We start from the raw sequence: 25,828 nt of genomic DNA, 5'->3' as shown, positions 1-25,828 counted from the left end.
GTAGTGCACCATTAATATTTCTGTTGTCATCACTATCATTATCATTATCATCAATATCATCATCATCATCATCATCATCATCACCATCATCATCATCATCAACATCATCATCATCATCATAATCAACATCATCATTGTCATCATCGTAATCATCATCATCATCGTCATCATCCCTATTGACGTCATGAGAGAGTTTGATACCTTCTTGACAAGTCCCCTACACCTGGAGTCTTCATGGTCTGTCTCCAGGGACTCCAACACGTACTGGTAGAGTGACACGGTGTCCACGTGATCAAGGCATCCAGCCACTAGCTTCTCGCTGATTGGCATCGATCGGTCGCTGTGGGCGAGCTCATCCACCAAGAGGGTGACATAGAGGGGCAGGCGGGTCTGCAGGGTGCGGCAGTGGGCGACCACCAGCGCCTCTTGCTCCGGAGCCATGGGGAGGCCGCTGGATTGGCAGAGGGCGTGAACGAGGTCCTTGGAGTGGGCTGGTGAGAGGGGCTCCAGATGGATGGTGGGCCATGACCTTGAGGGTGTGGAGGGGGGAAGTAAAACAAACAAGCAAACAAACACAACGTGGATTAGGTGCGTACGCTCCCATCAACTTACTGGAGGAGATGTTGTCTGCTTTTCAATTCTGCATCCTTCTACAATGTATCTTCTACCACAAAGTAAAGGAGGTTGTGCAACCATGAAGACTTGGACAACCTTCAAACATGCAATTTAAATCTCACAAATCTGGTGGCCTTTAGGGAATTAAAGACAAAACAGATGACGCATTGATCTTGGAAATATTTAGTGGATATTCTGTGAAAATTTAACTTTGCATGCAGATTCTAGTGAAACTGACTCTTCATCTAACATTACAGCAATGATCACTTAGAACAAACTCATAGCTGTCACGGAGTGCAATAGATACAATCAGAGCACAGACAGATATGTTCTGAAACATTCACATAACCTAATTATATGAGTAGAACAAGTAAAACCAATACAAAAGAGAAGAGTTAGACTTACTTCCAGGCAGGCAAACAATTCTCAGGATTGGCCGAGGCAATAACTCTGGTATCAACAGGAAGAGGGTCTAGCAACCAGCCTAGGTGAGTTTCTCTGTTCTGTGCATCATAAAAGCACATGAGACAAAGAATGTGAACAAAGACATGAAGCTACGTTGGTTTGCATGTAGCAGTCAATACCATTATGTGAAGGTACAGCTGAATTCCACTGTCGCAACGACGCTTCCTGAGGAATGCCCCAAAATGGTTCACATTGTGCATTACGCACAACACATTTCAAATAACTGCTGAGATTGCATGAAAAGGCAAAATTTCGTAAAATGTACCAGATTGGTGGTAACATGAGTTGAAAAAGTGCACAAAGAGACAAGAAAAATGACAGATATGATCTATACACTTTCAGAGAGAGGCAATGGAAAATTCCCAATATCAAAGTCTAGGAAAGTAAGGTGAACCTCCACACAAAATACATCACTTATGTCACGAAAACAAAACATAGTTTCAGTCTAAAACCAGACAAATTGATACATATTGTGACAATTCATCTCCCACAAAAAACAACAACAACAACACTGCAAGATGGAAAATGAGTAACTGTAGAACAGGAAGGGAGGAAAAAAAAAAAAACTTGTCCCATTGAGGATGAGTCCCTAGTATACTTGGACAGGTGTCTATACGAAATGTGTGTCGTGGCAAAATCAGCCCGTCCTCAACCGGTTAAGAATGAAACAATCCTGCATCGCAAGAAGTGATGCACTCACCTGAAGATTGTCAAGTGAGTCGATGACGATGGTGATTCCCCCGGCCAGCCTGGTGGAGACCTTCTCCAGCCACTTGGGGAACTCTTCCACCAGCCGCGAGGGCTCACAGGTCAGGGCGGGTGGAGTGGACACCTGCTGCATCAACTGCACAGCAAACGAGGAGCGAAGGATTGAGAATAATGGAGCAAATGTGATACAGTTTTCTAGCAGGTATAAAGACCTGAAGTTCTGCAGGTTGTGCACCCAATATTGTCATATCAACCAACCAAGGAATATACAATCTGAAAAGAGGACTAAAGCAATGAGGACACAAGCTGTATACTATAGAACATTTTAATGTGTATTTCAATGGAAACCATGACCTATGTCTCATGCACATGCTTGTAACAAACATGTGCACATACATACACACACACGCACATACACATACACATACACATACACACAAAATGCACATAAGACAACAGAGAACAGGTATAGTTCACATAAAGTGAAAGAAATGATTTTGTAAGCTATGTTGTCATGATGCTATATGCATGCTTATAATGTGTGCTTGTTCACAACAGTGAAAACAAAAAGTCTAGCCCACAGTTTACAGACAGCTCTACTAAGATTAAAACCATCTTTTTTCAAGAGGTAAATTACTTTTGTTCTTTCTATTATATTTTTTTTTTCTTGGTTTGTCCATCTTTAAACCCTGACAACTATTAGCATCATATCAGGTTGTAGCCAGGTGTAAACATTGGTCAAATTCGCCATCAACTCTGTTTGTCTTTACTGTCTCGCAGCAGCACTGAATTGTTCGTTTTCGGCACGTACCTGTGCCGTCATCCTGCGGATCATGGTGACAGCGTTGGCGCTGGAGGAGTTTGGTGCCCCCACGAAGTGGTAGAGGACCAGACCCGAGGGCACGCTCTTCTGACGGAGCTGGACCCACCGTGCCAGGAGCAGGGACTTCCCGCTCCCAGCGTCTCCGCTGACCAGCAGGGGTGGGAGTGGTCCGGCCGCACTCACATGCTCACTCATACACTCGTAGTGCTGTGGTCAGAAAGGTTGAGAAATACCATACCTCAGTTACGTTGACATTTCCTCGAGAAATAAAGAGGTAACATTTGCTACTTATCGATATAAATATTATTGTTCCCCCAAGTATTTAACAAAATTAGTAAATTGGCAAATTTACTTTACTTTTGCTCATGACATCACTCTTTCTTTTACTATGTCTAACTACTCACTGTGCACACAAACACAGACACACAAAAACAAGTATTCACAAACACATGCACACAATTACCTTTGTGAAATGAAATGTGAATTTAAATGGGGTACTTTCTCCTTTGGATTTAACACAAGTATTACAACTGGTGTGATATTTGATTGAATCATTGATTTCACAGGACTCACAAACAACACATATCTGCGTGAGAAAGCAAACACCTGGAAATGACATATTGGTATTTAAAATAAGCAGTTTATTTGGACTGAATTTGAGTGACTAAGTTTCAGCATCATACATAATTTGTTTCTATTCCGTAAACCACCAGATGACAAAATCATTCATTATCCATGTTTGAAAACATAACGTTTCAATAAATAGGATTGTTTTACTGCTGTAATATTTGAGGAACACGTTATATAGTATGGGCATACAGGGACCTCACAACCTTGCTATGACCCCCTTCAGCCCATAAATCTAATAGGCCTATCATGGCAGATATGAAACTTTCCAATACACATTAGCACACAGCTTTCGAGGATGGATTCACATAAAACGTGCATCACTGTGTGCATGGACACAATATTTGTGGCTAGTGATCCGCAGGCTTCACTGCAGGTCTTGATTCACATAGGGGCGTGTATCATACCTTCTCAAAGGCCAAGGCACACGTGCCTCCACCGGCAATGTTGGCCAGAATTTCTTGCTGCTCTCCATCTCCATGGATATCCCACTGGAGTCCTCCGCATCGCTCCTCCGTGCTCTCATCCAGCTCGCTGGGAAACCCCGAATCGTCATCGTTGTCCGAGGATTGTGGGGGGCCCTCGATACCCAGCTCCTGTTGATGACAGAGTGACAGTTGAAGGTAAAAAAATATCATTTAAGATATTTCTTAGATCTTTCCCTTCGTGGTTAAAGGTCATATATCCCTTTTGAAAACATCACAATATTTCACATGAATGAAGAAAAATGTGTTCCAACTACGTGTATAAATCTCACGTGTAGCAAAAAAAGCTGCTGAAAACTGCTTATCCAATAGTGGCAAGCCAATGGAGTCAAAAGGGGCCTGAGCTTTCGATCCTGGTGGGATCTTCGTCAGGGACAAAATGACAAACAGGCAGGGAAAGCAATCATATATAAGGACTTCACACAACAAGAACAGTAGGGGACAGGCTGGTACACAGAACAAAGAAAACAAAGGAGAGGGTGGGAGGTCTCGGGCAAGGAGCCCAACACGTAAATCTTACGGTGACACACCTCAGAGTTGTAAACTAGAAATGTCGCTTTGGCGACTGGTATGCCTCCGCCACAATGCATGATTTTCCCAATAGGTCTAGATAGTACATGTGGACAATGTGTGATTACATTTTCACAAAATTGGCAAAATATTGAAATGACAAGTTTGTCACAAATGTGTTGAATGTTCACCTTCCTTGACATAGGTTTAATTGGATGAATAAAATTTAAGGACTTTAACTCGACTTTGACCCATTCATACATTTAGGCATTGAGTAATTTTCAAGGTACAGGTGTGGAGAAAAAGTGCAATTTCTGAATTGAATAGTAAATTGTTACCATTTTCATCTGGCCCTTGACCCTAAAATTCATAAGATAATCACTTTCAGGTAGAACATGCATAATATGTACTATGTTTCAAGATAACTTGAGCCACTTCCGAGATATGGAGGAAAAAGTTAGTTCAGCACTTTCACTTGATCTTTGACCTTTTGACCTTTGAGGCAAAAAAAGAAGAAAAAAAAAACTTTCCTGAGAATTTCTATTAGGTTACACATGTATGCATACACCAAGTGTTAAAAAAAAATAACCCTGCTGGCATTGCATGATAGGAGGGAAATAGTAAAATTTTGAAGTGTTGCACTTGACCTTTGACCCCTGACCTTTGACCCCATGAACCCTACATTCTCTAGATAATCACTTCCAGTCAGTATGTATATACTATGTTCCATGAAGATACCTTGAACAATTTTCCAAGGTATGGAGAAAAAAAAGAAGTTTTAATATTTTTACTTGACCTTTTGACCTTTGACCTTTGACCTCATGACCCAAACTTTCACCAGAGAATCTTAATTGGGCAATACATGTATACACTAAGTTTCAAGAAAATATCTTCAGGCATTCAATAGATATGGTGGAAATAGTGAAATTTTATGCATTTGACCCTGACCTTTTGACCTTTGACCTTTGACCTCATGACCCAAACTTTCACCAGAGAATCTTAATTGGGTAATACATGTATACACTAAGTTTCAAGAAAATATCTTCAGGCATTCAATAGATATGGTGGAAATAGTGAAATTTTATGTATTTGACCTTGACCTTTTGACCTTTGACCTTGAGCATGTGCACCCGAAAGTTGATAGGCACAACTTCACCCCCTAATACACATACATGCCAAGTTTCATTAGGATACCTCAACAGGTTTTGATAGTTACCTTGTCCACAAAATTCATTACGGACGGACGGAAGGACGGACGGACGGACAATCCGAAAACATAATGCCTCCGGCACCACTTCGTGGCGGAGGCATAAAAACACAAATGACAAACTACTTTGCAACTCCACATCACTTGAGAATGCAATCCACTTTTATACCGAGAATAAGGGGTGGAACTTTTTCAGGGTTGAATAAATTCACAGGAAATCTACAGTATTTACTCCCCAACCATCATAAACAAAGTTCCACTTTTATAATTCTGAGGAAAAGTCTGAATTACCTACCTATACAATATGCCAGCTGAAATGAGCTTATGAAAGGAATCGGGGTTGCAAAAGGTACACATTAACTTTTAAGGGATCTCCTCAAGACAGTAATAGTACAAGATAGTACTTCTATAAACATCCTGATATGTGCAATGGACTGAAGAAAGAAACTATTTTCTCACCAGCTTGATGATTTTCTCTAGCTCTTGGTAAACTTGATCCACCCTGTCCTTCGGACTGTCGCCATCTTCAATTATTTTGGCACTCCCGCTGTTTCTGATCCGCATCTTCAGTTCCTCGGAACCCTCTTCAAAATGTGCCGACCTATAAAGAGAAAGCATGGGAAAATCATTCAGAGGAAATTCCATTCTTTTCTAGCAGTAGCAGGAGCAAAACTAAAAGCACAGTATTTTCATGTTTTCATCAAACCCTTTATATATTCTGATGTGCATGACAAGCATCCTATCTATATTTAGCTGGCTTTTTTCTTTTCTTTTTTTTTTTGGAAAGATGTCTTGGATTTTAAGCAGTACTGGCAGGCACTGTCCTTGTCCATCTTCTTTGCTGGTATTACTATCATTATCACTATAATCCTTATCATCAATATTCTTCTTTATTTTCATCATATTGTTTTTCTTCTTGTTTGTCTATTTCTTCTTTTCTAGTCTTCTTTCAAGTTTTTTTCCCTTATTATAATCATTAAAAAAATCATTATCACAAACGTTTATTATCTTTTTTGTCATTATCATCATCATCTTCATCAGTTAAAACATCATCATCATCATCAACATCATCATCATCATCATCATCATCATCACCATTGTAACCATGATCATGACCATCATTATTACTATAATTAAGGTATGGACCAATTTCTAAGACCAACCTCTGTTTGCTTCTGTTGAAGCAGAATATGGCAGGCTTGGATCCCGGTTCATGTAAATGGCCCAATTCCACCTCCTCAACGGTAAACCTGTCATTTTTTTTTATAATATTTATGGGAGAAAATGAGAACAAGGAATTTGCAACAAGGGATGCTGTGAATATGTCATTGACACGTTGTATCTGATGAAAATCTGTATCATCTTTGAAGAGCTGTTCCGGAAAAAAAAAAAAAAAAATTCTATCATTACATCATAAAACTGCAAAAATGTTGTGTCATTTCTGGAGAAGAACTCCTTCACAATAAAAATCAGCTCCAATTTGCATATTACAGTAATCAGTATTTCTTTCTCACTAAACTGTAATGCCATCAAACATGTGTACTGAATGATCTAATCATTTCAGTTTTCCTGTTCTTCTTTTTTTTATGCCTCCGCCACAAAGTGGTGCCGGAGGCATTATGTTTTCGGGTTGTCTGTCCGTCCGTAATGAATTTTGTGGACAAGGTAACTATCAAAACCTGTTGAGGTATCCTAATGAAACTTGGCATGTATGTGTATTAGGGGGTGAAGTTGTGCCTATCAACTTTTGGGTGCACATGCTCAAGGTCAAAGGTCAAAAGGTCAAGGTCAAATACATAAAATTTCACTTTTTCCACCATATCTATTGAATGCCTGAAGATATTTTCTTGAAACTTAGTGTATACATGTATTACCCAATTAAGATTCTCTGGTGAAAGTTTGGGTCATGAGGTCAAAGGTCAAAGGTCAAAAGGTCAAGTAAAAATATCAAAACTTCTTTTTTTTTCTCCGTGCCTTGGAAAATTGTTCAAGGTATCTTCATGGAACATAGTATATACACGTACTGACTGGAAGTGATTATCTAGAGAATGTAGGGTTCATGGGGTCAAAGGTCAGGGGTCAAAGGTCAAGTGCAACACTTCAAAATTTTACCATTTCCCTCATATTTATGCAATGCCAGCAGGGTTATTATTTTTTTACACTTGGTGTATGCATGTGTAACCTAATAGAATTTCTCTGGAAAGTTTTTTTTTTCTTCTTTTTTTGCCTCAAAGGTCAAAAGGTCAAAGATCAAGTGAAAGTGCTGAACTAACTTTTTCCTCCATATCTCGAAGTGGCTCAAGTTATCTTGAAACTTAGTACATATTATGCATGTTCTACCTGAAAGTGAATTTTAGGGTCAAGGGCCAGATGAAAATGGTAACAATTTACTATTCAATTCAGAAATTGCACTTTTTCTCCACACCTGTACCTTGAAAATTACTCAATGCCTAAATGTATGAATGGGTCAAAGTCAAGTTAAAGTCCTTAAATCCCTAGATACATGCTCTCCTATTCATCCAATTAAACCTAGGTCAAGGAAGGTGAACATTCAACACATTTGTGACAAACTTGTCATTTCAATATTTTGCCAATTTTGTGAAAATGTAATCACACATTGTCCACATGTACTATCTAGACCTATTGGGAAAATCATGCATTATGGCGGAGGCATACCAGTCGCCAAAGCGACATTTCTAGTTTTCTACTAACACATGAAATGTTGGAAATGAAGAATGATCATAAGTACAGGCAAGCTGGCCACTGCATACAGTGCATTTCAAGAAGAAATCATGTGGTTGTCACAATGTTTCTTTTTCATTTGTTTCTTTTTCATGTTTCTTTTTCACTTGTTTGTCTGACGCCATTGTCCTCGTCGAGCATTTGTTTATGATGACGGTCTTCTGTATTTCTGTTACATTCAGAGTTGCTTAATTTGTCTTTGAATGACAGACATACATGATCCTATGCTTGCATAAGTATATGCATAAAATAATGCCTCTTTGTTTTCATTTTGCATTGGATATTTGAATTAACCATTTATCGGTTTTAACTGTCAGGTTCAAATTATACTGTACTCAATTAGTTCCTTCAATTGACTTTGTATTTCATTTATGAATGAAAAAAAAAAACAGAAATCAAATCAAATCAAATCAAATCAAATCAAATCAAATCAATCAATCAATGTAACAATGCTAGCTAGATAAATAGAAAAATGATTTTCAAAGTTTTGGGTGCATACATATGTGAAACTCTCCCAGTGATATCAAACACTGCAACACAATCAACAACTAATCAATCTCATCACACTGCCTGGATGAATTCAAGGTGTCATTGTTAACATATACAACCATTGTGAGCGACCCCTTACTAACCTGTCGATGGTTTGACCCAGGAAGTTAACAAAGACGGTGCAGTTTTCCACTTCCTTCTGGCGCACGGCGTGCATCCTCACAAGGTCCTCATCCAGGAGGGACGTCGCCGCTGACTCGGGGTCAAAGGTCAGGTGAACCAACAGCACAAAGCGACCCTCCTTGTCACCAATGGCCCTCAGCTGACTGGTGTAGTCCTGTACAAATTTATCAATTGCCATGGTATAACAATGATGATAATCGTGACTAAGGCAATAATAATGCTGATGAAAAGAATAACTAAACATGCATGAAAAATACACACAGTGTATGTGAAACAATGCTCCACTTTACACACTACAGCCAGATTTCTGCATATCTTCCAAATTTCTAATGTTTATTACATCACTGAGTTTCATTCAATTTATGCTCATACCATTGTCTTCTCATACCAGTGGGCAACATTTTCAAATTTAATAACCCATGATGAGCTGTATATGTGTCCTTCTAAAGATCAGTTTCCTAAACACTGTGCACACATATATCTCCATAGTGCCCTCTGATACATCATCACCACTTACTTTCAAACAACAACAACGACGACGACGACGACGACGACAACAACAACAACAACAACAACAAAAAGAACAACAACAACAACAATGCTGTCACTACCTTTTGCAGTGTTGAAGCCTCTTCCTGCATGTCTTGGGGAGCGCAGATGTAGACTCTTATCACATTGAACTGAGCAGGCGTAGACAGGCTGCTAAGCATCTGGTTCAGCGCCGATGAAGCAATACCACCCATCTCACCTGAAAAAAAGAGACACAAGCAAAAGTCTTGGTAAGTGATACGTTCAGGGTTAGTTTCCACAGCAGTAGCATCCACTACTTTCTTTCTTATAATGAGCTTTGGCTAGATAATAATATACCCAACTAAAAAAAAAGGATATATGGCATGGAAAAGCATTCTCAGGTCTTGTTACTTTCCTGGTATGATAGCTAAGAACCTTAGTGAAAGATGAAGGGACTATTCCTGAAAGTCAACATCTTTTCCTTGAATTTGTGTCAAAGGCTGAATGTGATAAGACAATCACCTCAGTATTCATTTAAAGGTTCTGAAACACCTCACATTGTTCTTCCCATTTACTAGTGAACCCGACAAATATTTACGTTTATTGGTATAAACTCTCAGTAAAACAAAGCAGCATGAAACATGGAGTAATTGTAGCAGCTACCCTCTACAAACACTTAAACCACAAGGCCATGACAGAGAAAACATGGACTTTACAAGAAATTTATCACAAAAAAAAAAAATGACTGTGACTCTTCAAAATGAGTACACCTTTCAGAAACGGTGTACTTGAATTATCGAAAGTCATGGAGATTTACGACTCATCACACCCACCTCGTCCATCGCTGCTTGAAGTGCCGTCAGCGTCGTAGGCATAGAGAGCTGCGTCACGGTTCCACAGCGGCTGGAGCTGCGACATGCTGCCAAGCGAGGGCTCACTTTCCAGCGCTGTCCACCAGTCACCAGGATTGCCTTCACATACATGTAGGAAAGCGCAACAGCAGTTAAACTACATGTGTAATTTGCAATCATTATCAAGAAATGACAAGTACGTCAGTGGATGCAGTGATGAGTCTGCATGCACACACCCTTTTATTCATACATCTTTTTGCAAACCATTTGCCCAGAGCATCACTGGCAGCCATGTCAACAACTTCAGATTATTGCTATCCACTATAACACTGTAATGAGGCAAGATGTAATCAAGGTCAATCAACTGGTCACTATAAAGTGAGATTGGAACCCACTCACTTACCCAATTAACTAATTCTAACTGACATCATCTTGGTAGTTAACTCATTGTAATAATTAAGTCCCGCAATACCTCTTGTTAGGTCACTTGTGTGTGTATGTGTGTTGTATTATTTTATCGGAATAATTATAGCTCCTTCATCCTCACTTTATTCACAGAAAGCACATCACTAAAGTCAGTTGGATTTGAATCTGTACAAGGTTTACCATGTTCCACCTGTTAACATGTCCTTAAAGAGCTGTTCCTTGCAAAATTTGCTGAAAATTTCTTTTTCAACTGCAATTATATGTCATATTGTAAAACCACATTGTGACACTGTGTTTCACACTTTCAAACTTGTACTGCAAAAAAAAAAACAAAACTAGGAAATAATAATGATAAAAAAAGATAAGAAGCTACGAGAAAATACAAAATGTATCTGTTTGCTATCAATATTCATTCTCTCATCTACTGACTTATATTTACAAGGATTTGTGATTTGTGTCTTCTTTTTTTTTTGGGGGGGGGGGAGGGGGACTAATTCACCTTCTCTTGCTTACTGATGCTCATTTGGAAAGGGTGAGGGCATATAAAATTGATTTTTTTTTTCTTTTAACATGAATATTTTATAAAAGAGTTTTATCTCAAAATGGCCTAGCATTGGCACTTTAAAGGAAGTGCATCATCAGATAGAGCGAAATAAAAATCTTCCAGTGATATCTACTTGTAACATGACAAGAAATATTCTTGAAGTCATGATTCAAAATATTCCACATTTTCTTATTGCTGTCTTTGTTTCTTAGCAGCTTTCTTGGTAAACTTTTCAACTTAACACGAATGGAGTTTTTTTGTGACAAAGGTCTTCACTTGCAGGTGTTCCCACAAAGTCAATCAGTGCATCATCAGATAGAGCGAAATAAAAATCTTCCAGTGATATCTACTTGTAACATGACAAGAAATATTCTTGAAGTCATGATTCAAAATATTCCACATTTTCTTATTGCTGTCTTTGTTTCTTAGCAGCTTTCTTGGTAAACTTTTCAACTTAACACGAATGGAGTTTTTTTGTGACAAAGGTCTTCACTTGCAGGTGTTCCCACAAAGTCAATCAGTCTGCCCCCTCCGACAAGCAGAAGGGGAACATACCTTGGTCCCCAGTGCCGTTGTGCATTCCTGCGTCTTCTGGCGGAATCTCCCCCGGCTTGGCCCAGAGCAGGGGCGCTTCCATGTCCTGGCGGATTCGCAGCAGGTCTCTTATCTCACTCTCCTTGCTCTCACGGAACAGCTGCAAGGGGAGAAAGCAATCATCACACTCTTCACCTAAAGTTGCACCATCTACAGTTAAACTCGCATAAGTCGATCTTCTCGGGAGTGAGCAAAACACATCGACTTAGGCGATTTTCGACTTGTGCGTAAGTAAAAAAAAAATCGACTTACAGTTACACCACACGTACATTATGTATGATGTACATGTATGTTGTCTACTCTGAAGCCGAGAGCTGGAGCGGTGTGCCACAGCACGGGTCGCCCGGCAGGGCCCCGGCTAACTTTGTATGGACAGTGCATTAGTATTGGCACAGGTCCGATTACTTTACACCCTTGTTAAACCTTGGGGAAGTGAATATGAACGACATTTGAGCAGTGATTGATTCCAGGTTACCATACCGTGGCTTGAAATGCGTGTAGAGGTGCAATTCTGATTATCCTGTGCCCGTAACTTCCCCCCTACTTTCCGCTTTGAAAACTCAGCAGCTTCATCCATACCACTCCACTGCACAGTGCTGCAAATGCCAAGCTACACTGCAAGGCTCAATACTATACTGTACATGTAAATGAACGCATGTGTACTGTACGAACGCCTTACTGCGAGTGGAGCAATACACAGCCCAGTCGCTGTACGTCCGTACGTACGTAGCGCGACAGCTGACAGGGCTGTACCAGCGGACCTCCAAACACGAAGAGAGTTCAACGATCGCATGCGGTGTGATCGCTTTGAATTTTGATACTTTAGATCATTTTTTTTGTCGCCTCAAACTCATCTGACAAACAAAATAATAATGAGTAATAAATAATGAATAATAAATGACAGTGATTTATTACACGATAAAATCTTATTCGACTTAGACACAGTGAATTCAATGGTTTTTCCGTGAAAGTGTTCTTGGAATTTCATTGACTTAGGTGAGTATTCGACTTACAAAATTCGACTTGTGAGTGAATTAATACACGTAAGTCAATGGGGAAAAATCGGGACTTTTTAAAATCATCGACTTACGCGATTATTCGACATATGCGACGTCGACTTAGGCGAGTTTAACTGTAGTATGTTTCATACGATACTTTCCTCTAAAGGTTATGAATCACAACCTAAGTAAACTTTGCATCAAATGAAATATTCTTAATTTAAGAAAGAACACTTGTTATATATTGTCTTCAGTGTGTTCCTTGTTTTGAATAAGAAATCATACCAAGGATCTGAAAATCAAAACTTTTACATAACTTGGAAACATAAAGCATCAGGAAGAGATTGTGAGTTCAGCCCCATTTTGACTCGCGATCAGGAATCAAAACTTTTATGATTTATACCACAAGACTGAAGAAACTGTTTGACTAATGATATCATCTTTTCCTCATTCTTAAAATTTTAAAAGTAGCTTGACACGAGTCAATAGGTCTAGTCCTCTGTAGATATGTTGTTCCTACCACAATGGTATGGTCAATGATTTTAATCTCCTGTTGGAATGCCTACAATTTAGTTGGGTAAGAGACTGTATCTTGAGCATCATCACTAAACTGCACTGATATTAGTATGATCTGCAGACTACTATCAGCCATCTCTATAATGAGCAGCCACTGGCCATGGAGATAGCTGCAAGATATATTCATATCACTGAAATAACGTACAGATGTCAATCTACTATTCATAGAGTTCTTGAAGATGCGTTAGTACGAGATGTCCAATTAAGACTACATTTAGGTGGTTAACGGATTAAGCCTACAGTGATTATATCTCAACAGAACAGAACTGAAGACTTGCAGACTGTTCCAAATCCTAACCTTGAACTGTCTCTGCACTTTATTCCTGTCATGCTCGAATGTTGCAGCTCTTTCCAGGGCCTGGTACTCTGCATCAAGGGCCATGTCCCTTTCCAGTCGTAATTTGTTGCAAGTTTTCTGTAGGGCCTGTGTGAGAGTTAACCATAGTATGAAACATGTTTCAGATGTATTATGCCTGTATCATTTCATTGTACATTTCTTCATGACACTTCAAGAACACAAAGAAAATCATGTAAGTTACATCTAAAGTAGACTATAATCACCTGTAAACAAGTGTTGACATAAAGTACATATCATACATGTATAGCAGAAGATCACACCTTTAACATCAAACAACGTTGATTGTTCGCTCTTACAACTGGAAGCCTTAACTTTATTACCACAATCTTATTCACACAAACAGTATTTTGTTGGGACATTTTGTGACATAAAAACTGACAATATGTGTACAAAAATATTATGAATCATAAGAATGGGACAGGTTTACAAACAGACCAAGTGCTTTATTGACATGACATGTTCATGCTTCTTTTATTCCAAGACATGATTCCAATTTTCATGAAATATTGTTCAGAGCAAATTCTTGACCAGAGTCCGAGAAAGAGAACACTGCCTACATAGGTTTAGTCAAGGCGCTAATTCCTGTAAGAGGCTTAATTAAGGAGTTCGTTCAACCCACCCCGCAGAAAAGGTTTGACCAGACAAGGTGGTAGATGGGACCTCTATGAACATCCCCAGGTAGTATGTGGTTCCAAATTGTGGTGTAAGTAGAATTTTACTGGCCACTTTTCATCATGATTTGTTGGAACAAACGTAAAAGAGTCTGCGCACGCCAAGACTATTACACGCACCACTAGCGCTGCTACAGGCGCCAGTGCCAGTGCTGCGTGTAGTAGTCTTAGCGCGCATATACTTTTTCTTCGATAAACAAGGGTTTTGCCTGCAAACTAACTTTTCACGCCAAGCTGGGTTCGGTGTAGCATAGTTTCTAGCCGTTTTTATTTCGTCTTTATTTCAAGAGTTCAAGCAAGCCGAGTGAGAGCGCATACCCGGTGATTGTGACGACCGAATCGCAATCACTGGGTGTGTGCTCTCACTCCACTTAGCGCAATATATACAGCGGGCTTCTGCATAATGCACAAGCTGCAACTCAGAGAAATAAAGACGAAAAAACGGCTGGAAATTAAGACTAGGGTCGGTAAACGCTTGTCGCTATTTGGGGCACTGAAAACGACAAACTCACACAGTTTTTGCATTTATTTCATGAAGAATTCATCAAAACTGCATAAAACTACATATGTACATGTTGCTAGAGATGTCATCCATACAGTGGGATTCATTGTAAGTTATAATATTGTGCATGGTCACCATGGTAACCGGATGCCTAAAGGTGACTGGTAACCCCAAAAATGCCTCCTGCTGCTGCAAACATTGTTTTTTTTTTTATCTTATAGATGCAATAAAAAACACACACACTTTTTTTTATTGATTTTCATTAAAAAAGTTTTCCCTGTTGCCATGGCAACCAGTATTACCCAATCAGAATTTAGTTGTCAATAACTCAAAAACTAAAGCCCATAATTTCAAAAAGCTCAATATGCATGTCCTTCCTTCTGCATAAAGTGCACGACATATATGTGAAGAATATTTTGAAGCATTCTCAAGTTACAGCAAAATTTGTAAGCAAAGGCATAATAAACGGCCATTGAAAGAAAAATATCATTTTCGAATAGTAAAATTCATGAAAAAGTTGCACCCGTCGTCCTTTCAACACAAATTTGACTTCAAAGCATAGGCAAATGTATATAGTTTTTAATAATGTATGGACACAAATTTCCCTTAAAAATAAGATGAATACAGAAAGCAAAGCCAACATTCTATAGTAGCTCTTTCGAGTATTTACAGAGCGATGGTTATTCAAAACAATCCTGGAAAAGAGCAGAGGAAAGCAATTAATTGTTTATGTTCTTAAAGGAAGTTTATTCAAGAATACCCGGCGATAAATTCCTTTCTAAAGAAGGAATATACACGTGCGCTGGATTACCCATCAAAGAATTAAGCGTACTTTTGTGTTCGTTAGCTATTGTTAAATATACATATCGTCGCTGGGGCGACAAGACCTCGTATCTCAAAAATGTCAAATGTTCAGGAGAGCCAAAAAACATGGCGGCCAAAGCACTATACTGAATGGGATAGCCATTCCTTTGACATGCCGTGGTGGCTTCATTTTTGGTGTAAGACAGCTGGGATTTGGACAGGACATCACTTAACCGATTATTTGACCACTAATGCAAAAAAGTCATTTTCACCAAAATTTGAGATACAAGGTCTTGTCACCCCAGCGACGATATATATATATATATATATATATATATATATATATATATATATATAATAAAATGAAATATCATGATATGTAAATTTTATTCAAAACGTGCAGTAATGAATTAATGCTGAGGAGAGAATGAGGGAAAAATCTTGGGCGTCTTTTCCCTTTTTATCCAGACTAATTTTACAGTGTAGAGCTCATCTTCAACGAGTGATGTGCACGAAAGGCAAAAGAAACAAACCTGTCTAAATTCCAGATATTTTTGGGAGTTACCAATCACCTGTAGGCATCCGGTTACCATGGTAACCATGCACAATATTATACCTTACAATGTATCCCATTGTATTGCTGACATCTCTAGCAACATGCCCATATATAGTTTTAAGGCGTTTCGATGAATCCTTCGTGAAATAAATGCAAAAACTGTGATAATTTTGTCATTTTCAGTGCCCCAATAGCGACAAGAGTTACCGACCCTAGTCTTAATTTCTAGCTGTTTTTATTTCCCCTTTATTTCTCTGAGTTACAGCTTGTGTATCGTGCAGAAGCCCGCTGTATTGCGCTAAGCCGAGTGAGGGTGCATGCTCAATGATTGCCACAAAAAAACGGTTCGGGCGTCACAATCGCTGGGTATGCACTCTCACTTGGCTTGCTTCAACTCGGAGAAATAAAGACGAAATAAAAACGTCTGGAAACTACACTACACCGACCCCAGCGGCGTGAAAAGTTAGTTTGCAGGCAAAAACCGATGTTTGTCGCGGAAAAAGTCTTTGTACGCTAAGACTATAACACGCACCACTGGCATTGGCGCCTGTAGCAGCGCTAGTGGTACGTGTAGTAGTCTTAGTTTGCGCAGACGCTTTCTCGAAGAATATGGTCATGTCGCAACTAAAATGGCCTGTAAAATTTCATTGATACCACAATTTCATATCACATACTACCTAGAGGTGTTCCAGAGGGTCCAACCGACCACCCCATGCAGTCAAACCTTTTCTGCGGGGTGGGTTGAACGAAGTCATTTTTTCTGGGTCGCTGCGCCTGGACTAGTTAAACAGGCTGAATATTCTTCTCAAGAGCCAGTTTAGACCTGCAAAATCAAAGATAAACTCTAGAAAACAATGGTGTAATTTCACTAAAATCTACAATGGTGACTTCAAATATTCATTGCTTATGTCAAAATATAGATTCACAGCTCAGGGATACGAAATGTACCTGTAACTCTGCACGCAGCCGTCTATTCTCTGACTCCAGTTTCTTCTCCTTCTTCAGCAGATCGCTCATCTCATTCTGTTTGCCAATCTTGAACATCTCAAAGTCCCGCCGCAACTTCTCCACCTCCGTGCTCTCCAGCTCCACCGATAGGGAAGACCGGAGGCTCATGCCCTTGGGCCGACGCCCAAAGGACCCGACGGAGCGGAGGGCACTGCCGAGGGTCCGCCGCGGTTTCATCTCGATCGGGATGCGCTTGATGACGCCAGGCTGGTCGTCGTCATCGCCATCGTTGGGGAATGAGCTCCCCGTACCCATGATGGCTTGAGGGCTGTCAGCTTCTTACACCATATGCAAGTCAATGATTTGCCCTCGTCTTGGTGTCATGCTTGACACATCCAATTCACTCTGCATTCAACATTTCAGAAAGCTATTTTCTAAGGCTCACCTGCTGCAGTAGTCATGACAGCAATCTTTTCATCTGAAAGAAAATGAGTACATTGTACTATAAAATCAAAGCTTGTATGATTAACAATTGAATTGGAACACTATGGCACTGACGTTGAACATGATTAGCATCAACAATGTGTAATGTCAGACTCAGTGGATATTTGTTTTTGAGATTTTGCTTTATTGAAGAAACAGACCAATGTTATAAGCAGAGCCAGAGCACCAAAACATATTTTGTAGAATTTATTAAAGGGTATATTCTAAAGGTTGTAAATTTTGAGGCTTTCATTAGATTTCAATCTCATGTTTGAACTTGTTTTGGTCTAGACAGTAGACTTGCTAGTTGAGCTTACTTTTATCCAGGAAGGCTACTCATTGTGGCATCGTACCACTCTCTCTGTCTCGACTCCAGCCTCTCCTCTAACGTTAAGCACATCAAGAAGACCTAGAAATAATTAAAGCATTTCTGAGCAATAAATTTACTCTACTTTTACAGTCATAACAGATCTAGTACTAACGTTAGTGCTACTGTACATTTCTTTGTAAATATCGACTCTGGGAACATAATGATGATTGGTATGCTACGTCCACGGTTGTGTCAATAAATAAATGATTTCTAGTAGATCCTACCTTCGACCAACTTTTTAACTGCTAGACTCTAGACCTATAACTTAGTAGAGTAAAATATCCCGTTTGCGGCAGTTTAAGCATTGTTAAGAGTTTTTCCAACTTGTAAACAAATCAGGCAAATTATTTTCAACCATTTCATATATCATAGACAAGATTATTCATTAACGCAATTGTTTTCATGAAAGAAATTTACCATTGACCAATGCAGTTTTCATGATTTACCAGGGCAAAACCCGGCACAATTTTCGCCGATAAGGGCGATATGCGACGTAGTATTTCTGCTTGCGGCACGATGTACAATCCCTATGCAATACGCGCGTGCTCCGCGATCTTTAGCTGAACGCCTTCACATGTCTCGCGAACATTGCATAAGCGCCAATTCCCATTGCGAAAGCACGTGAAAATAGCGTGTGCACATGCATTGGCCGCAAACAAGATCGCACTTCTGGCGGTGTTGTTAATGTCTTTCTTTTGTGTTTTTCTCATTTTTTTCGATGGTAACATCCACTTTCTGAAAAAAAAATGGCGGCCCACATCGGCTCGCGAAAATTCTATTTTACGTGAGGATATGTTTTCAAAATCCATGAACATCGAGAAAACGAAAAAAAATCCAGTTTCTTGGACCATTGTTTCTCAACTGTTATGTTCAGAAGTAGGGTAACATCCCCAGTATTCGGTCACTTAAGCTTTTTTGCAATATTTTTCAAACTAAAATAATACATACATACATCATATCTACAGCAATGTATGCGAAATATATCAAATTTCTTTATCTCAACTTTCATTTCGTTAAATATCTCACAGAATTGCACAAAATCGCGAAATATTTCACCTTGAAAATTCCCCAGTATACGGTCATCGGCTCCAGTATTCGGTCACGCGATGTGCGCGTTCAAAGTCAATGCGTGTTCAAGGCAGCTGAAAAACGCGCGCGCGCGCTACCTTGTTGGCGCAGAATTGCATCGGGGACGTTGCGGCGACCATTGGTGACCGAATACTGGGTCCTCGGCACTTGCATTCAACCCTTGTACATTGGGACACTGTATCGGCACGTACGGACATTTTGTTTCTCTTTTGCGTTTTTGAGGATACCATTACACTCCAAGCTTGCGATAAGCGAAAAATCCCGCGAGAGAACGGCGTATTTCTCGATTTTTAGCGCTTTTTCGGCGACCCGTACTCTTATAACTGGGCCTTATCCGCGCGCGCTTTTGGAAAGTAGCGCCGATTCTGCTCTTTTGACGGTAAAATTTGGGATTTTGGATGGATTTTTGGAGGGGGCTAAGGGAGTTTCCTATTGTGAATGAGTGGGGAAGTATGTGAATTAATGTGATTTGCGTGTGTTGTGACAGTTGAACTTACTGGCTGGTGACTAGTGATAAGTGACCGAATACCGGGGGCTGACCGAATACTGGTGCCCTTACCCTACCGAAAATTTCATTTTGGATGCGATATGTTGTCATTTAGGTGAGAAAATTTCACTTTCGTCAGAGATCGTGCCCACTTTGTCGGTTGGTTTTTGTTGATTGCTAGTGTGTTAGTATATGTGTAGTGTGCATGTAACAGTGCAATGCTGTGTTTAGCTGTAGAAATCTATATTACCGTGTATGTTGTACCTGCCGCGAACGGCCGCACGGCCGCTTACTGACGCAGTTACTCTATAAGATTTACACTATGCACGATGCACTTACATGTACCTCAACGTATGGGACCACATTTCTGCAGAATCAATCGTCGACAAATTTCAGATCAGATATAAACTAATATCACAAGTTCGTCTTAAGATGTTTTACACATCGTCAATTAGGTAATGCTTACCAAAGTAACTAACAAGTAACTCAGCACCAGTAAAAACCTATCTAGATGTTAAATTTACCTTGAATTGAAGAGCACTCAAAGTCTGCCCAACTTCGATGCCACACAAAATATCAACAAGACAACGAACAAACTTGCTTAGTTTCTTAAAAACCACCTGCAGAGGGCAGTATGCAAAGAGTTTATAAGGGACTGATATTGAGCAGGTACTTGAGTGCAAAGTATGCATACCTTTAGATTATCTTCAATGGGCATTATATACAAATAAAACAGTAATTTGCAGTTCATGTAAAATACCATGTTTTTTTAAATGATTAATTGCCTATCAAAATATTCAACAATTTCCTTGCAAAATTTCGCCATTCTTCACCAATGACTAGCACCCTGCACTGACATCCTTTAAGAGAGAGTGCATCCTCTAGCATTATTCATTGTCACCATGCACTGTGATCCATTCGATGTCAACCGAGCATTTCACACCTGTTAAATGAGATTTTCCACAGAGACATTTACAAAGTTTAAATGCAAAGACAGATATATCCTCTTTTTTTTTTGTATATTTGAGATATGTGATATCAAAGCTGCTAAGGAATAAAGAAAATAAGCAATATACGTGCGAAAAAAAAAAGTTTTATAGGAAATCTTTTAAAAAAATGTTTTTGTTTATGCGACAAGTGCAGTTTCGTTTCATCGTAAAGGTGTTGTTCTTCTCTATTTGTTGATAAAACTTTGGAATTAATGTTTTTTCGTTTTTTGCAGTGAAACTTTTTTTTTGTCAAAAATAATGCAAAAATAAAGCAAAAAAAGAACAACAACAAAAAAACAAAACAACCCCTCCCCCCCCCCCAAAAAAAAAATGTAGAATATACAAACGAATCAATATCCCTCAGGGTTTTCTGCTCAAGCTCCGCTTATAAAGTCCTTGTTAAGACTCAACGGTTTCACCACTCATAATATTATATACACTATACAGCGTCTCAATCTACGCCGAAACGATGAACAGTTGGCATGGATTTAAAAAAAAATAAATAAACAAACATGTCAAACATATGGTTTCGTTTCCTGTTAATGCCTGATTTTACTCTCTCTCTCTCTTTTTAATAGATATTTTATTCTATTTTTAGAGGAAAACTGAGTTTCGCCCCTTCCAAAGTAATGATAATAGCTGGTTTTTATTTCGCGTTTTTCAGACTTGTTAGCAATTTCAATGGACTTTTTTTGTAATATGCAGACTATTATCAACATGGTCACTGCATACACTACTCATGACCGGCGCCATGTTTTCAAAAGTGTGTGTGTGTAGAGTTCTGTGGTGTGTGTGTGTGTGTGGGGGGGGGGGGGCACTTCAAACTTCTGGTGGCACTCAAAGCCTTACCTCAAAAAGCACTGACAGTGCTCATACTCTGGACTCCTCGGCCAGTCTCCAATTTTGCAGGCGCGCACATACACGCTAATCAACCAACATTATTGTACAATAATTCTCATCCTAGACCGGATACCCATTAACCTTTATACTCCTGGGTGGAGAGCAGCAATGTGAACAAAGTACCTTGCTGGAGGGCAAACATGTCACCTTCGCGGAACTCGAACCCAAAGCTCTTGCGATTCTGAGACGAGCGCTCTATTATCCACTTGGCTATACCATTCATACCTCTAAATTGCATTCCTTTATTGAGGAACATTGGAAAGAATTATCTTACCCGATTTTATTTCATATCGGAGTTGATCTTTCCACTTTACAGCTTCAACCATCACCTGTGGCGGATCCAGGCGGGGCGCATCGCCCCCTCTCTTATCATTATAATTATATATATATATATATATATATATATTTTTTTTTTATGTTAAAACAAAAGAACTAAAAAAAAATTATGGGGGCGTGCGCCCACTTTAATTTTTTATAGGCGCCCCTTTGCTGCTCGAGTGATGTTGTGTAGAAAGAGGTTAAAGTGCATGCACTCCCTTTGCGAAGAACACGGTTATAACGAAATTAAAACGAAGTAATTTTGGAACGCTAGCCTACTGATAAATAAAACAAAAGAAATGAGCTCCGCTGTAATGAAATACGGATCGCTTACGAAATAACGAGCCCAAACATTTACAACATGTCTCTCATGGGCAGATGCTTTCAGCACGTTTGAATAAATCACTTCATGCGCTCTTTGTGCCACCCACAAAGAACTCGTATATGTTCCGAAGGTTCGTTATTCCGAAACACAATTGTATACCTAGATGCTCGTTTATCCTAGAGTAAGATAAGGTTTGTTATATAGCGAACATTCATGACGTGCGGCGGTATTGCCAAAGTGCGTCTGGATCCGGAATTGGAGTATGGTTCGTTAAACCGAAAATGAAAAAAAAAAAAAAGAAGAAGAAGAAGAAGAAGAAGAAGAAAAAGAAATAACATACAACAATTGGAATGATTTGCGTGTTTTCATCTGGGATCATACTGCATTTGTTCCGTTACAACGAAATTTGGATATAACGAAAGAAATCTGTCGGTTCCGAGGACTTTGTTATAACGATAGTGCACTGTATCAAGTGCGGAGTGCACCTGCGGACCTTTGATATATCGAGTTTTTTTTTTTTTTCATGATGACTTGTTTATATTTCTTATTTTACGACTACGGCAATAATTTACCATACAGTCACAACTTACATCAATTCTAATTTGTCAAAAAAGAAACTAGTGGATACCAATGGGCTTAATTTGTGTCTTGGAAAATTGGGATACAGTGAGAAATACGAACGACTGGATAACAATTTTCCTCCTCCCCCCTTTTTGTGGGGGGGGGGGGGGGGAGGTATTTTTAATCATTATCGGGTAAATCCTTGGTACAATGTACAACTATTGTATATACCAGAGTTCTATCAATCTAGAATATTTCCCAGAGACCGGTTTACTATCATCATAATATATTGTTATACATGTCTTTTGGACAATGGTAAGTTATTGATAACATGAAAACTTGCCCAAGGTTTGCCCGGCGTAGCAACAACTATAGGATAACTTTATTTTTGAGGTACAGATTGAAATAATAACTCGTTGCCATGTCAGAACGGAAGAAACATTCATATGAGTCTGAAACGTTTAAACCGGCCTATCCAAACGACACCGCTAAATAATATATCGCCCCAAATTTCGATTGTATCATGCACGCAGGTTTCATTATGACTGACTTAGATATGCACGTTTCAATTGGCCATTAAATTTATAGTGTGTGTCCTGTGCGATTTGGTGAATCTTTTTGGACCAGCTAGAAAGCGAAAGAAAAACAAATACAACAGCAATGAAGAGAATTCGATAATGAGGGAATCACGCTACAGACATTGGCCTACACACAAAGGTATAATAGCTCAATCTGTCAATGGAAGCTCGTCATAGTTTCTTTGATGGATGCAAACGGTCGTTTAATCGCAGCTAATCGACTAAAATCCAGATATATTTACAGACAAGTGACTGTGGTCCTGTAGCCTCTTTCTAATCAAACTAAGTTTATATTACTTTTAATTGTTGTTGCATCTTGCTAATAACAATACAATTTCGCTCAACGTAATAAAAACGTCCACATTACAAACTGTACTACTACGCCGCATACTACTAGTAGTAGCTCAATACGTCACAATACAAAATAGGCGCGTTTACGTCACAATCCAACATACTTAGCACCAATACTATCTTTGCTTAGTACTACAGTAACAACAACAACAACAACAACAACAACAACAACAACAACAACAACAACAACAACAACAGTAACAACAACAACAACAACAACAACAACAACAACAACAACAACAACAACAACAACAACAACAACAAAAACGCACAAAGGCGCGCAGCATGGGCAGTGCACAGTGGGCTTCACAACAACAACAACAACAACAATAACATTGAAATGTAGGTCGGGTCAGAATTTTAACGATGACATCGGTCGTCGTGTTACGCTCTCATGTGCCTACTGAGTACGAAATCTTCTTCTTCTTCTTCTTCTGATTAAAGTCTGCCTCCTTCAATAGGCTGAAGATTCTTGCAGACTGTGCTACTGTGCTATTTACATTATAATGCAGTTTATTTACAGATATTTACAAGCACATAGAAAATTTGAAGAAAATAACTAGCCACTGTGATCAACCATTAGTCGGTTTCGGAGTGATCCAACAGATGGCGCTGAACAATTTCAGACGATAGAGGAATTCCAGTTCCTTGCAGTTCTTGGAAAGAACGAATGGCGATGCGATTCTTTGTGTTCACCTTTTGGTTTTATCGATGATAGCTAGGGATATACGTAAGTGAATTGCTCCTTTGAATTCAATTAAGATTACATGGTGTCCATAGTTTCGATGAAAAGACTCAATCCACCTTTATGATAGTGGTAATTTGAGAAGGAGAATAAAGTTTAAATTTGATAAATAGCAGTGTGTGTACATTATATAGGCGTACGCCAGATGGAGATTCGTCAAATCTAATTTGCGTACCTTATTGTGATGATCGAATAGTAGATTGTTTTGTTGAAACATTTGATTTTCATAATTTAAGACTACACAAGTCCGTAGTTTCAATATTCTCTTGAATATCAATGGATATCTCTCAAACCCCTTCTGTTAAGTTGACTCTGCCCCCTTGGTTAACACTAAATATAAATTGATACACAATGTATATAAAATTACAATGGAAGGAAGAGAAATATCACAATCCCACAATAAATATCAACATAATTATATTGGTAAAAAAAAAAAAAAAAACAAAACAAAACAAAACAAAACACAACAGTATATCACTATCAGGAACCAACATGGCAGGAAACATCGTGGCAGTAGGATCCAACACTGAGACAAGGATTCTGCTGAGAGCTAGAGGAAATATCGTTCAAAGGAAAGTTAAAGTAATATGAAAAAGGGTAAGGAAAACCCAAACCCAAAAACGCAAAATATGACGATGTTATTATGGCTTACTGTAAGTGGTATCTAGACCTGTAGCAATCTAGATAGGCTTATAACCATACGACACACCCCCCTCCTTCTCCCCACCCCCCCCCCCCCCCCCCAAAAAAAAAACCCACACACACACACACACACACACACACACACAAATAAAACTGGATCCCCCTGATCCTCAGCGATTGAGTAACTTTTATAATAAATAGTAAACCATCCCTTATATCATAGCGCCTTTCTTGATTTTTACTTCCATTGGATAGAGACTACTAAAAGTGGAAAAAATCTAAAAATAACGAAAATGGCAACAGTAACAATATCTCAAGAATATCAATAAGGAATTTACAGGCACATAAAATTTGATTCGAAACACACTGATACCAGCCGCTGGGGATACGGATGATCGATGATCCGATCTATCGGTTTATCTACTAGACTATGTGCTTTCGGCAACGGCGCGGCGGCGGCACGTACATAACGTGAACTGTCACTGTACGTGTGTCGTATAATAAGCACCGGAGTCGTTCTCATCATGCGTTTATTAGATGGAATTACAGGGGACGTATGGCAAGTTTTCGAAGTATGTACACGGCATAGATTCACAGTAAATTTGTAAAGTGATCTCTGATCACAACAGAACAGTTTGCGTGACTTGTTGATAGAAAGTTGTCCAGCTGTGCAACTGTGGAGCACCTATCGTTCAGCGGCCAATGTTTTGCCATTTGCGTGTGTGATCTGAGACTGAGCCTCTGAGGATCGTAACCGCGGCGCGGCTCCGGCTGAGTGTGCCTGGGCCTGTGCTGTGT

At 39.3% G+C, this 25,828-nt stretch overlaps 1 protein-coding gene across 1 annotated transcript in view; it reads right to left on the bottom strand.

The window, feature by feature from the left end:
- Positions 1-20,199, bottom strand: part of LOC140245319 (nephrocystin-3-like) — a 34,346-nt gene extending 14,147 nt beyond the window's left edge. The window contains exons 1-14 of the mRNA XM_072324902.1: positions 20,146-20,199; positions 17,193-17,670; positions 13,652-13,777; positions 11,741-11,879; positions 10,198-10,335; positions 9,466-9,602; positions 8,815-9,008; positions 6,604-6,690; positions 5,900-6,041; positions 3,646-3,834; positions 2,600-2,818; positions 1,781-1,924; positions 1,021-1,118; positions 202-529 (exon numbers count right to left, since the gene is read on the bottom strand). Coding sequence (XP_072181003.1) covers positions 202-529; positions 1,021-1,118; positions 1,781-1,924; positions 2,600-2,818; positions 3,646-3,834; positions 5,900-6,041; positions 6,604-6,690; positions 8,815-9,008; positions 9,466-9,602; positions 10,198-10,335; positions 11,741-11,879; positions 13,652-13,777; positions 17,193-17,507 — 2,256 coding nt within the window. The 5' untranslated portion in view covers positions 17,508-17,670; positions 20,146-20,199. The remainder of the gene's footprint in view (positions 1-201; positions 530-1,020; positions 1,119-1,780; positions 1,925-2,599; positions 2,819-3,645; positions 3,835-5,899; positions 6,042-6,603; positions 6,691-8,814; positions 9,009-9,465; positions 9,603-10,197; positions 10,336-11,740; positions 11,880-13,651; positions 13,778-17,192; positions 17,671-20,145) is intronic.
- Positions 20,200-25,828: the final 5,629 nt, after the last annotated feature.

Source organism: Diadema setosum, chromosome 22 (genome assembly GCF_964275005.1).
Source record: "Diadema setosum chromosome 22, eeDiaSeto1, whole genome shotgun sequence".
NCBI lineage: Eukaryota > Metazoa > Echinodermata > Echinoidea > Diadematoida > Diadematidae > Diadema > Diadema setosum.
Note: the sequence above shows the minus strand (reverse complement) of the source record. Positions and strands in the feature narration are given on the sequence as shown.